Genomic DNA, 14,399 nt, shown 5'->3' on the forward strand with positions numbered 1-14,399 from the left:
GTTGCGAACGTGATCCATGCGGGATGCACGTTCGCAACCTGCAGCGTTCGCAACCTGCAGTGGCATGTTTGCACATGCACAGGTTGTGATTTGGCACTTCTGCGCATGCGCAAAGTGTGATTTAGCACTTCTGTGCATGCACGGCCGTCAAAACCCGGAAGTAACCCGTTCCGGTATTTCCGGCTTTCGGCGGTCCGTAACCCAAAAAAATGCAACCTGAAGCGTCTGTAACCTGAGGTATGACTGTACAGTAGAACAGAAAACCAGGGTTGTATTAACCATTAAACAAGAGCAGGGAACCTCGATCCACACACTTCTTGCTCTTGAGACTCTTCCTAGGTCATATTGCCTCCCCAGGCGACACCCCTTCTCCCCAGCCCTCAAGACTATAGTCTGCACTCTCCTTAAGTATTTTTACCTGGTTGGAATGTGTCCTTGAACTGGGATAATGTCTCTTGCTTGCCTGGGAGGAGGTGTGTGCGTGTACATGTGTGCATAGAAATCTCTGGCTTTTGCATAGCTTGCATGTAACTTAAAAAGGTAAAGGGACCCCTGACCGTTAGGTCCAGTCGTGGCTGACTCTGGGGTTGCGGCACTCATCTCACTTTATTGGCCAAGGGAGCCGGCGTACAGCTTCCGGGTCATGTGGCCAGCATGACTAAGACGCTTCTGGCGAACCAGAGCAGCGCATGGAAACGCCATTTACCTTCCCGCTGGAGTGGTACCTATTTATCTACTTGCACTTTGATGTGCTTTTGAACTGCTAGGTGGACAGGAGCAGGGACCGAGCAACAAGAGCTCACCCTGTCACAGGGATTCGAACTGCCGACCTTCTGATCGGCAAGTCCTAGGCTCTGTGGTCCACAATAAAACTGACACCTGTTGCTTCACCCACTTTTTCCTTCGGCCCTGCCCACACGACCTCTGAAAGCTCGCCCACGAAAGAGAGTGGCCCGTGAGGTGGGAAATGCTCCCCATCCCTGCACGACACCTTGGCTACTCGCTTTCAAATCGGTCTTTGCAAACATAGGGACTAGAACCTTGAAAAACATTCCATCTGAGATTTTGGGTTAATTCTGCACTCAATTCTGAATTGCGCGGCTTTGCTTAATCTTGCCATGAATCGCAGCTTTTTGCAGTACCCTGGAATTATTTATTTTTGCCCAGGTCTTCCTTGTTGAGCTGAAGGACACGAACCAGTTTTTTGCCATGAAAGCTTTGAAGAAGGAGGTGGTGCTGATGGATGATGATGTTGAATGTACCATGGTGGAAAGGCGAGTCCTCTCTCTGGCTTGGGGACACCCGTTCCTCACTCACGTCTTCTGTACATTCCAGACAAAGGTAACCAATTTCTTTCCTATTCACTCAGAATAGAGATTCTCATACTGTCTGCCTTCAGGACCCACTTGAGAAGGTCCACCAGTCACAAAATGGCAGCCAGTGGGGCATGGTTTTCAGATGAGTTTTAGTAATACAGTGGTACCTCAGGTTACAGACACTTCAGGTTACAGACTCCGCTAACCCAGAAATATTACCTCAGGTTAAGAACTTTACCTCAGGATGAGAACAGAAATTGTGCAGTGGCAGCAGGAGGCCCCATTAGCTAAAGTGGTACCTCAGGTTAAGAACAGTTTCAGGTTAAGAACGGACCTCCAGAACGAATTACCGTAAGTTCTTAACCCAAGGTACCACTGTAATAATAATAATAATAATATTGTTTTATTTATACCCCGCCCTCTCCAGCCAAGACCGGGCTCAGGGCGGCTAACACCAGGTATAAAAACAATTGATTAAAACACAACTTAAAAACAAGATTAAAATACAACATTAAATGCAGCCTCATTTCAGTAGCAACTCAAATCAAAAACTTTTTGAGGATGAAAACATCAAATCTTCACCAAGGCCAACTATCCAGACTGGCCTTCGTGGGCCAGAACAAAAGCCAGGGAAGTCCCCAAATAGGAGTTCCATCACAGAAGGAGAAAGGAAAAAGGAAGGGCGTCTTATCCATAAGCGCTAGGGGTGCGAGGCACCCGAGCGCCGGGCTCTCAGAGTCTGGGGCCTGAGAGTTGAGTCGGGGAAGAGCCCGCCCGTCGGTCGGAGCGTTGTGGCAGGTTCTTCTGCTGCGGGCAGCTCTGCGCCATGAGTTCGGGGGCGACCAAGCCAGCGAGACACTGAGGCGGCTGGCTGGCACTGCCCTCCTGTGTGTCTGGGACTGGGCAACCAGGGGGAGGCGCCGGGCGAATCTTTGCACCCCGGTGCCACATATGTTTAAGACAGCCCTGCCTCCAGGCACCCACATGTGTGGGTTGAACAGACAAGGAAATTCAGCTTAGCGGAGTTTCAAGTCCCATCCTTAGCAGAAAACACTGGAAGCATAGGAATTAGGTAAACAGGTCCAGCTGGAAAGCAAGCTGGCTCCCCCTTTTCTTAACAAAGAATCATACAACAGACTGAGAAGTAAGTTTAAAGCACACTTTACTTACTCATAATCATTCCTTGGTTCTCAGATGCAACAGCATTAAAAACTATACAGGTAAAATGCTTATATTTACAGTAGAAGCAGCCTCAGACATGTGCCTGAGCTGAAGCAACTGGATATCTGTCTGCTCCCAGAAAGAGGGAGAGAGAAAGGATCACAAAATGCTGGGTGCTCTTTCCTCCTCTGGAGAGAAGGGGAAATGGTATCACACAGAGCCCTCTCTATCAATTTCATGTCTATGGTCTGGGTCCACCTATCAGCAATACAGCTCTGTGGTCTTAACCCCTTTCACATGCTAACTAGCAAGAATACACATTGTTACATTTGGTTGATAATTTCCCACAATGATAGACTTCCATCTTCAGCTAGTGGTTTTTGGAGAATGGGGTTTAAGAGCTTATCCACACTTCCCTTTGTCCCGTGATTTATTCCATTTGTCCCATGATTTCTAGGCATAGGCATTTCTTTTGTTTCCCCACTTCCTCCGGGAAAACCACCTGTAAAATTGGTATCATAAATCCTCTGGTTTCTCTTCAGATCGTATAAATCTTTCGCCTTTTATCATGAATCCATCCATTTGAGTTTCCCCAAGAAAAAGCTGTCACTGAGGCAATGTTCAATTTCTTTTCTTGTGTCATCTGTTGCCCAAAAGAACATTTCATGATTATGATTATGATGATTATTTTAAGCCTTTTTTGTCATGTACTAGGAAAACCTCTTTTTTGTAATGGAATATCTCAACGGGGGTGACCTGATGTTTCACATCCAGATCTGCCACAAGTTTGACATTGGCAGAGCGAGGTAAGTTGGGGTCTGTTTTTGCTGAACATTCCTGGAGAGACAGAGAAATTGCTCGAATGTACCATCAGTGATGTGGTACGATCCTTGCAAGAGTAGATTGTCTTGAAAGGCATGATGTGTAGAGTCAGGATCATTGCAGTTTACTTTCTCCTTAGGGCCACATTCATGCCAAACATTTAAACCAGCCTTTCTCAACCTGTGCGTCCCCAGATGTTGTTGGACTACAACTCCCATCATCCCTGAGCTCTGGCCATACTAGCTAGTGTTACGGCTAAAATCTGGGTGCGGGTCCCTGCGGAAGAAAATGAGCTCAGCCGGGCACAGGAGCAAACTGCAGAAGATCCAAGTTTATTGCGCAACAGGTTCAAGACGAGATTGAACAGCGAGAAAGGGGTGACATGAACTTTTGAAACTCCCTCCATGTCCCAGAATACAGTGCAAAATACATCCCAGTTACATCATGAATACATTAAGGAGAGGTTGGGTTACACCGGATTAACATATGGAGGGGGGGGAATATGCAGAGCTGGAGATATGCGCAGATAAGCGCTTCCTGAGTGCTGGTGATGGGAAGACAATGGTCCATGTATGCACCTGGCATTGCCCGGAGGAAAGACTTGGCAGAGCACCTTACTTGAGGGATTATGGAGGACAGGGGAGGTGTCATAGAGTCCTAGAGAAATTGAGCAAATTGGCACGTTGATTTTCTATGGATTTTATAGATTTTAGTCCCTTTTGACATTGACAATTGGGAATAAATGGAGGAGGAGGAGGAGTTTGGATTTGATATCCCGCCTTTCACTCCCTTTAAGGAGTCTCAAAGCGGCTAACATTCTCCTTTCCCTTCCTCCCCCACAACAAACACTCTGTGAGGTGAGTGGGGCTGAGAGACTTCAAAGAAGTGTGACTGGCCCAAGGTCACCCAGCAGCTGCATGTGGAGGAGCGGAGACGCGAACCCGGTTCCCCAGATTACGAGACTACCGCTCTTAACCACAACACCACACTGGCTCTTATATTGGATAAAATGGATATATTGTAGCGAAGAAGAAGGTGAAGAAGACATGCCCCCCCCTTCCGTAACACTAGGGATGATGGGAGTTGTATTCCAACAACATCTGGGGACCCACAGGTTGAGAAAGGCTGGTTTAAAGCATCATGACAGCACTTTAAAGAGGCATGGCATTCCCCCAGCAAAGAATTCTGGGAGCTGTAGTTTGTTAAGGGTGCTGAGAGTTGTGAGGAGACCCGTCCCCGTCCCCTCACAAAACTACAATTCCCAGAGTTCCCTGTGAAGAGGGATTGAGCTGAGGCCAGAGAGGGCTGAATACAGGAGTTGCCTATCGGCAGCTCTCTACAGGGATGTTCTCCATTTGCAGGCTATTTTTAAAAAAATCTGGGGGTGTTTTCAGGCACACACACACACACACACAATGCCTGCTGAGGTGGTACATTCTCACCAGAGGGTTATCCCATGTTGGAGCCTCTTTCTGTTTCTCTTCTTATGTAAAGGATGCTTTTTATTTATTTTTTAGTTTGTAAAACACGCATCAAGGACAGGGGGAACTATCTGGGCAGCATACAAAATAAACATCCCAATTTTAAACAGAAAGCAGCAGGCAGGGACGCCAACTTGTGCTTATGGGTGCCCAATGGCACCCATGAGGTAATGTGACGTCATGACATCATGTTACATCAACGTGGTGCAGAGGCACTTCTGAGGCCTGGCAGGACCTCAGACGTGAAGAAGAAGAAGAAGAGTTTGGATTTGATATCCCGCTTTATCACTACCTGAAGGGGTCTGAAAGTGGCTCACAATCCCCTTTCCCTTCCTCCCCTACAACAAACACTCTGTGAGGTGAGTGAGGCTGAGAGACTTCAGAGAAGTGTGACTAGCCCAAGGTCACCCAGTAGCTGCATGTGGAGGAGCGGGGAAGCGAACCCGGTTCACCAGATTACGAGTCCACCGCTCTTAACCACTACACCACACTGACTCTCACGGGGCCTTAGAGATCACACCCGAGGTCTGGGAAACCTCCGACACAACTTTTGGTAGAAACTGGAAGTCACTTCAAAGCCTGCGCTGTGGGTGCCGAGCACCCACAAAAAAAATGTTTGTGGGTGCCCAGGCTCCCAAGGCCCCCTATAGTTGGCACCTATGGCAGCACCTGTTTAATAATAATAATAATAATAATAATAATAATAATAATAATAATAATTTATTTATACCCTGCCCATCTGGCTGGGTTTCCCCAGCCACTCTGGGTGGCTTCCAACAAAGTATTAAAATACAGTGGTCTGTTAAACATTAAAAGCTTCCCTAAAGAGGGCTGCCTTCAGATGCCTTCTAAAAGTCTGGTAGTTGTTTTTCTCTTTGACATCTGGTTGAACTGTTTTGTTTTAGAAAGCTGTGGTAAAAAGCTGCTTCCGTGGACCCTCTTTTATTCGGCTGCTCCAGAGCACCGAGTCCCCAAAATAAAATGAAATACTAGCCTGAATCACATGAATGTAAAAAAAACCCCAAAAACCTAGAAGGTAAACACGAATCAAAGATTTAAAAATGGATTGAGGCATGATTAAAACAAATAGAACAAAGCAAATAAAATAAGCCCCGGTACCCCTGGGGATAATTTTTTAAAAAATCAATATTGAAACCGCTTTAGGGCTTTGTTTGGATTGAAGAGCGACTTGAAGTAAATTATTCATTAGAGCCGGGTGAGCGAAGGTGACTTTTGGCGTAGAAATCTGCCCGGCATTCGTCTGCAATTCCAGAGTCGGGTTTCTAAAAAACGTGGCCTGGCAAGAATTCCAACACTCTGCTTTTCCCTGTCGTAAGGCAGGGTGGCAAAGGGAAGCCCTGGCTGAGTTTGCCCCCTTTGTGTGCAAGTCCCCAATGGCGAGGCTCTGAAAGAACTTCTGACAAGACAGAAGTACTGTGACAAGACTGAAGTACTGTTTTGGGGGGACAGGAGGCGGGCAGGTGTGGAGGATTCCCTGGTTCTGAATGGGGTAACTGTGCCCCTGAAGGACCAGGTGCGCAGCCTGGGAGTCATTTTGGACTCACAGCTGTCCATGGAGGCACAACTCAAATCTGTGTCCAGGGCAGCTGTTTACCAGCTCCATCTGGTATGCAGGCTGAGACCCTACCTGCCCGCGGACTGTCTTGCCAGACTGGTGCATGCTCTGGTTATCTCCCGCTTGGACTACTGCAATGTGCTCTACGTGGGGCTCCCTTTGAAGGTGACTCGGAAACTACAACTAATCCAGAACGCGGCAGCTAGACTGGTGACTGGGAGTGGATGCCAAGACCACATAACACTGGTCCTGAGAGACCTGCATTGGCTCCCAATATGTTTCCAAGCACAATTCAAAGTGTTGTTGCTGACCTTTAAAGCCCTAAACGCCCTTGGTCCAGTATATCTGAAGGAGCGTCTCCACCCCCATCGTTCTACCCGGACGCTGATGTCCAGCTCCGAGGGCCTTCTGGCAGTTCCCTCACTGCAAGAAGCCAAGTTACAGGGAACCAGGCAGAGGGCCTTCTCAGTAGTGGCACCCGCCCTGTGGAATGCCCTCCCACCAGATGTCAAAGAGAACAACAACTACCAGACTTTTAGAAGACATCTGAAGGCAGCCCTGTTTAGGGGCTCTTAATCCCGAGTGTAGGGAGCAGAGAAAGTTCTTGCCCCCTGGTGAAGGAACTCTGCACGTTCTCAGGAGCATTCTCCCTATGCAACCCAACTGTTATTTGGCTCAGCTCTTGCCATTGCGACAGGAAGGAGAGATGTCACTAAGAAGGAAGATGGCTGGCGGTGCCAACATATCCGCCGCCACCACTCCTGGACTGGTTGCAAGGATGCATTCCCATGGCAGTTTAATTCCATTTCCCACAAATACCTCTCCCCACAACCCCTGGTCAATGTGCATTAATGTAGGTGTTTGCAGAAAAGTTATTTGTCCTTTCCATCTGACAAAAGCGGTGGGCTGTAGATTCATTCAGGACAGGAAAAAGAAAGTGTCCCATAACACAGGACCTAATTTAAGCAGTGGAACTCACTGCAACGTGATTTGAGGATGGCCACTGGCTTAGGGTGGAGGATAGGTCTGTCAGTGGCTGTTATGAAATGAGGCTTATTATTATTATTATTATTATTATTATTATTATTATTATTATTATTATTATTATTGCTGCCATGCCTTTTTCCTTGATGGGACTCAAGATGACTTAAAGATAAAAACAATAACCACTGGACCAGTACCCTGTGGGGGGGAAGATATTGGATATTGGGTTAAATATGAACCAATAAAATTAACCTATCTGATTTTCTCAGGTTTTATGCTGCTGAAATCATTTGCGGCTTGCAGTTCCTTCATTCTCAAGGAATCATATACAGGTAGGAATTTTATCCTTGGTGGAGAGAGAAAGAATAATACAATCGTAGAATTGCAGAGCTCGAAGGGACCCTGAGGGGCATCTAGTCCAACCCCCAGAAATGCAGGAATTTCAACATGTGGTTGTTGACATCCGTCTGTCTCAGGAGATAACGGCGGAGTGCACTTTTAGGAGAGAAGTCAAACAGCTGAAGAGTTACAGCGCCTGCTGTGGCTGTAGAGACCGAGACAGGAGAGACATGTTTTGTTGCAGCTGGGGCAGACGAAGGCGTCCGGTTGTGCTGTTGTAGGTGCACCAGGGCATTTCTTCTCTGTGTGCTCCTCCCAGCAGTCATTCCTCCTCAGCTCTTCCCCACAATTTGTTGTTGTTTAGTCATTTAGTCATGTCTGACTTTTGTGACCTCCTGGACCAGAGCACACCAGGCACTCCTGTCTTCCACTGCCTCCCGCAGTTTGGTCAAACTCATACTGGTAGCTTCGAGAACACTGTCCAAACATCTCGTCCTCTGTCGTCCCCTTCTCCTTGTGCCCTCCACCTTTCCCAACATCAGGGTCTTTTCCAGGGAGTCTTCTCTTCTCATGAGCTGGCCAAAGTCTTGGAGCCTCAGCTTCACGATCTGTCCTTCCAGTGAGCACTCAGGGCTGATTTCCTGAAGAATGGATACATTTGATCTTCTTGCAGTCCATGGAACTCTCAAGAGTCTCCTCCAGCACCAGAATTCAAAAGCATCCATTCTTCGGCAGTCAGCCTTCTTTATGGTCCAGCTCTCACTTCCATACATCACTACTGGGAAAACCATAGCTTTTACTATACGGACCTTTGACGGCAAGGTGATGTCTCTGCTTTTTAATATGCTGTCTAGGTTTGTCATTGCTTTTCTCCCAAGAAGCAGGCATCTTTTAATTTCGTGACTGCTGTCACCACCTGCAGCGATCATGGAACCCAAGAAAGTAAAATCTCTCACTGCCTCCATTTCTTCCCCTTCTATCTGCCAGGAGGTGATGGGACCAGTGGCCATGATCTTAGGTTTTTTTAATGTTGAGCTTCAGACCATATTTTGCACTCTCCTCTTTCACCCTCATTAAAAGGTTCTGTAATTCCTCCTCACTTTCTGCCATCAAGGTTGTGTCATCTGCATATCTGAGGTTGTTGATATTTCTTCCGACAATCTTAATTCCAGCTTGGGATTCATCCAGTCCTGCCTTTCGCATTATGAATTCTGAATATAAGTTAAATAAGCAGGGAGACAATATACAGCCTTGTCGTACTCCTTTCCCAATTTTGAACCAATCAGTTGTTCCATATCCAGTTCTAAGTGTAGCTTCTTGTCCACAATACAACCCCACAATACCGGGACTTGTACCCGATACGACTTAACAATTGTTCTGTGTATATACAGCACATACTGATTAGATAACACATCGAGTCTTTCAAGAAAAGAGCCTTTTCAGAGATGTCGCCTGATCTTGCCTTGCAGAGACCTGAAGCTTGACAACGTTCTCCTAGACAAGGAAGGGCACATCAAGATTGCTGATTTTGGGATGTGCAAAGAGCACATGGGAGGAGACGCCAAGACAAGCACATTCTGTGGAACCCCCGATTATATTGCACCGGAGGTAAGTGGGGCTATTAGCCGTGGCAACCAATGGAACTTCCCAGACCAGAGGCAGAATATCTCTGAATAACAGGGGTTGGGTGCAAATGGAAGAGAAGGGTTGAGTCTTTTGTGCCCACCAAAAGAAGAGGAGAAGAGGAGGCTAAGGGGTGATATGATAGCCATGTTCAAATATATAAAAGGATGTCACATAGAGGAGGGAGAAACGTTGTTTTCTGCTGCTCCAGAGAAGCGGACATGGAGCAATGGATCCAAACTGCAGGAAAGAAGATTCCACCTAAACATTAGGAAGAACTTCCTGACAGTAAGAGCTGTTCGACAGTGGAATTTGCTGCCAAGGAGTGTGGTGGAGTCTCCTTCTTTGGAGGTCTTTAAGCAGAGGCTTGACAACCATATGTCAGGAGTGCTCTGATGGTGTTTCCTGCTTGGCAGGGGGTTGGACTCGATGGCCCTTGTGGTCTCTTCCAACTCTATGATTCTATGATTCTATGGTTCTAATAAGCTTCCTGGAGGTATCTGGGTGCTTGGTGTAGGGAATGCAATGCTCAAGGTCATGGGGTTTCTTGTGGGCCTCCAGCTGTGGTTGGACTTCAACCTCCATCACCCCAGCCAGCATGGTCAACAGGCAAAGGCACAGCAGGGCTGAAGCTCAGTGGTAGAATCATAGAATTGTAGGGTTGGAAGGGACCCCAAGGATCATCTAGTCCAACCCCCTGAAGTGCAGGATTCTCAACTAAAGTATCCATGGCAGATGGCCATCCACCCTCCAAGAAAGGAGAGCCCATCACCTTCCAAGGGAGTCCATTCCAGCTCTTACCATCAGAAAGTTCTTCCTGATGTTTCATTGGAATCGCCTTTCTTGTAACTTGAATCCATTGTTTCAGGTCCTACTCTCCAGAGCAGGAGAAAACAAGCTTATTCTCTCTTCCATGTGACATCCCTTGAGATATTTGAAGATGGCTATCATAATTGGGGATGCAGGTGGAGCTGTGGGTTAAACCACAGAGCCTAGGACTTGCTGATCAGAAGGTCGGCTGTTCGAATCCCCGTGACGGGGTGAGCTCCCGTTGCTCGGTCCCTGCTCCTGCCCACCAAGCAGTTCAAAAGCACATCAAAGTGCAAGTAGATAAATAGGTACCGCTGTGGTGGGAAGGTAAACGGCGTTTCCGTGCGCTGCTCTGGTTCACCAGAAGTGGCTTAGTCAAGCTGGCCACATGACCCGGAAGCTGTACGCCGGCTCCCTCGGCCAGTAAAGCGAGATGAGCACCGCAACCCCAGAGTCGTTCATGATTGGACTTAACGGTCATGGGTCCCTTTACCTTTACCTTTTACCTCGGTTCTCAAACGCCTTGGTACTCAAACAACTTGGAACCCAAACACTGCAAACCCAGAAGCAAGTGTTCTAGTTTGCGAACTTTTTCAGAAGCCAAGCGTGCTCCATTTTGAGTGTTATGCTGAGGTCTGTCTGGTTTTGCTATTTATTTTGCATTTTTGTTTTTGTGGCTCTTTTGTTGTTGTTTTTTCTGACTGTGTGGAACCCAGTTCAGCTACTGATTGATTGATTGTGTGACTGCAGCACATTGTTTCTTGCTTTCATTTTATGGATCAATGGTCTTGTTAGATAGTAAAATTCATGTTAAATGGCTGTTTTAGGGGTTGTTTTTAAAAGTCTGGAATGGATTAATCCGTTTTGCATTGCTTTCTATGGGAAAGTGTGCCTTGGTTTTGGAACACTTTGGTTTTGGAACAGACTTTTGGAACAGAAGCGGCTTAGTCATGCTGGCCATATGACCTGGAAGCTGTATGCCGGCTCCCTCGGCCAATAAAGCGTGATGAGCGCCACAAACCCAGAGTCGGTCACGACTGGACCTAATGGTCAGGGGTCCCTTTACCTTTTTACCATAACTGGTCTCTTCTTATCCAGGCTAAACATACCCAACTCCCTCAACCGTTCCTCATAAGGCTTGGTTTCCAGACCCTTGATCATCTTGGTAGAGCATCTGATTAACATAGAGTACCGTATTTTTCGCCCTATAGGAAGCACTTTTTCCCCTCCAAAAATGAAGGGGAAATGTGTGTGCGTCCTATGGGGCGAATGCAGGCTTCAGGCAGATATCCGCAAGCCTGGGGACCCCGGCGGGAGTTCCTGCCGGGCTCCCTAGGCTTGCGGATAGCAGCCTGTTCTGGGGGCTGGGGTCGGGGGAAGCTCGGGCTTCCCCCGCCCCAGCCCCAGCCCCGCGGCTGGGGGGGGGGGAATAATTTTTTAAAAATTTATTTCCCCCCCAAAAAACTAGGTGCGCCCTATGGGCCAGTGTGCCCTGTAGGGCGAAAAATACAGTAGGTCCCAGGTTTAAATATCTGGAGGACTGTCACATGGTAGATGGAGCAATCTCGTTATTCTCCTTGCTCTGGAGGGTAGAACTCAAACCAATGTGTCAGGGAACTGCCATCGGAAAGACAGGAGGTAAAAGGGCTCACAGAGGCTGAGAGAGACTTATCAGCTGAGGAGGGAACCAGCAGGGGGAGAGGAGGAGCTCCAAGGGAAAGTGAGTCGGAGGGATGGCTCAGAGACACTTCTAGCGAAAACAGTGGGGAGGTTTCAGGACCTCCTATAGGGACACCCACTCCTCGCCGGAAACTGTCGCGCCGAGAGTCCAGAAGAAGCGTTTCCGTTAAGGAACTTTTATGCTGGAAGAAGTTCCGTAAACGCCCACTGTCTGATTCTACGAGCGACTGATGGAGCCATGCTTAAGGAGCTCCGTCACAGACAGAGGTTTGTGGACTTAGCCAAACTCTGAGGGACTAGGATTTTACGCACAAGCAGCTCACCATCCCATCACACAATGGCTTCAAGTTACAAGGAAGGAGATTCTGCTAGACATAAGGACAACCATCACTGTCTGATAGTAAGAGCTGTTTGACAGTGGAACAGTCTCTCTTGGGAGGTTGTGGACTCTCCTTCCTTGGAGGTTTTTAAGCAGAGGTTGGATGGCCATCTGTCATGGATGCTTGAGCTGAGATTCCCATATCGGAAGTGTGATTTAATAATAATAATAATAATAATAATAATAATAATAATAATAATAAATGAAATACTTTATTGTCACTTGTACAACTTGTATGCAGTGAGATTACACGAGCACCCCCCACTCAGCTCTCTTAGTCTTAATTCCCCTTGTTTACTGACGCACACCCACCAAACCCGAAAGTCAGTTGCCCTGTTGTTATCTTTTCATTCAGCAGCCTAACAGCCCACGGATAGAAGCTGTTCTTTACCCTGTTGGCGCGACTAATCATACTTCTATCTTCTGCCTGAGTGCAGAAAGTGCCGGCCAGGGTGTGAATCATCCCTGAGAATTTTCCTCACTCTCCTGAGGCAATGTTCTTATGCGGTCATCCAGCTGATTCACGGGACAGCCCATAATATCTTGCGCTGTATTCACCACCCTCCGTAGGCACTTCCTATCAGGTGATGTCAAACCAGTGTACCACACTGCGATGCAGTATGAAAGGACACTTTCTATTGTGGATCGGTAGAAGGATATCAATATATTATTGATATATATAAATATAAAAATAATATATTATTTATGCTCTGCCCATCTGGCTGGGTTTTCCCAGCCGCTCTGGGCGGCTTCCAACATCAGTCATTAAAAACTTCCCTAAACAGGGCTGCCTTCAGGTGTCTTCTAAATGTCAAATAGTTGTTTATTTCTTTGACATCTGATGGGAGGGTGTTCCACAGGGCGAATTCCCTACCCTAAAAAATATAGCTTTAAAACTTTTTGCAAAGAAAGCTTGGCCAAAAAGTTACCCTCAGGATGCCTTCCAATTTTACAACTCTATGATTCCGTGATTCAATCCCTCCGTGGGAGAACTCCGCCTGAAATCCTGGAGAGCTGCTTCCAGACAGACTAGGCCAAACTGGGTTTGATGGACCAGGAGTCTGACTCAACATCAGGCAGTTTCCTTTTTTTTTTTTTAAAGATATTTATTAAGATTTTCAATTTTTTATACAAACAAAAAACAAACAAAAAAATTAAAAAAACATATAGTTCAAAATGCAATCTTTTCAGTAACATATTTCTCTGACCTCCTCATACCTCCCCTTCTTGTATTCCTTTTCAGCAAATCCTTACCTTAAAGCATTACAGCTTATAATATCACCTTATTTTCTATCCAAACCCTTTTTTTTCATCCATAGTCCTTTATATCATTACAGCTAGAAACCACTCAATTTCAATCCAACATCATTCAGCATTCCTTAATTTTACAATATTTCTGTAAATAGTCCTTAAATTTTTTCCAATCTTCTTCTGCCGACTCTTCTCCCTGGTCACGGATTCTGCTCGTCATTTCTGCCAATCCCATACAGTCAATCAGTTTCATCTGCCATTCTTCCAGAGTGGGTAGATCTTGCGCCTTCCAATACTTTGCGATGAGTATTCTTGCTGCTGTTGTAGCATACATAAAAAAAGTCCTGTCCTTCTTTGGCACCAACATCAGGCAGTTTCCAATGTTCCTATGTTGATGAGAGTTGAAGTCCACCAACATCTGGAAGGACCCCAGGTTCCTCGCCCTTGGAATAAGACAAAGACTCTCCTCCTGCAAAAGAGGGGAGTGGTTGTGGGCGGGAGCCGGTCTCCGCCTTAAGCAGGGGGCGTTAGCCCCCTGCCTCCCACTCACCTGGCTGGCGCCCACGCCCACGGGCAGGTACCCAACCAGGTGCCTTCGAGGGGGCGTGGACGGCAGCGTAAATCGCTGCTGTGCCAGCCATGCGGCCTCATTCTTCGTCATCCCGTCGCGTGTCACCCACCCTCCACTCCCTTAGAGCTCAGGGTCTCAGTTTCTTTTGGCCTTGCTATGGACCTTAGGTTGGTCGCCCTGGTTGTCCGGGGGGCCTGGTAGGAATTTTTCCATTTGGCATTAGGCTTTGTGGTTTTTTCGCCTACCTCGTAGCAATCGTCACAACTTTCGTGGTATTGGTGGGTAGGTTAGGGATTGGAATAATGTATTGTGGTGTGTGGAAGGGCTAGGTGTGGCCATTGCCTACGCCTTCAATTTTTGGGTATTCCGTTAAAGGAATCCGGCAGTCGTGTATTCTGTCTGATGC

At 47.1% G+C, this 14,399-nt stretch overlaps 1 protein-coding gene and 1 long non-coding RNA gene across 3 annotated transcripts in view; both read left to right on the top strand.

Annotated features, from left to right (window-relative positions):
* Positions 1-14,399, top strand: part of LOC128422761 (uncharacterized) — a 217,364-nt gene that overhangs the window by 38,680 nt on the left and 164,285 nt on the right. The window lies entirely within an intron of this gene.
* PRKCQ (protein kinase C theta) overlaps positions 1-14,399 on the top strand; it is a 59,295-nt gene that overhangs the window by 34,899 nt on the left and 9,997 nt on the right. The window contains exons 12-15 of the mRNA XM_053407182.1: positions 1,168-1,341; positions 3,192-3,283; positions 7,610-7,672; positions 9,149-9,287. Of these exons, the coding sequence (XP_053263157.1) occupies positions 1,168-1,341; positions 3,192-3,283; positions 7,610-7,672; positions 9,149-9,287 (468 nt within the window). The remainder of the gene's footprint in view (positions 1-1,167; positions 1,342-3,191; positions 3,284-7,609; positions 7,673-9,148; positions 9,288-14,399) is intronic.

The sequence above is a fragment of the Podarcis raffonei genome, chromosome 10 (genome assembly GCF_027172205.1).
Source record: "Podarcis raffonei isolate rPodRaf1 chromosome 10, rPodRaf1.pri, whole genome shotgun sequence".
Taxonomy (NCBI): Eukaryota; Metazoa; Chordata; class Lepidosauria; order Squamata; family Lacertidae; genus Podarcis; species Podarcis raffonei.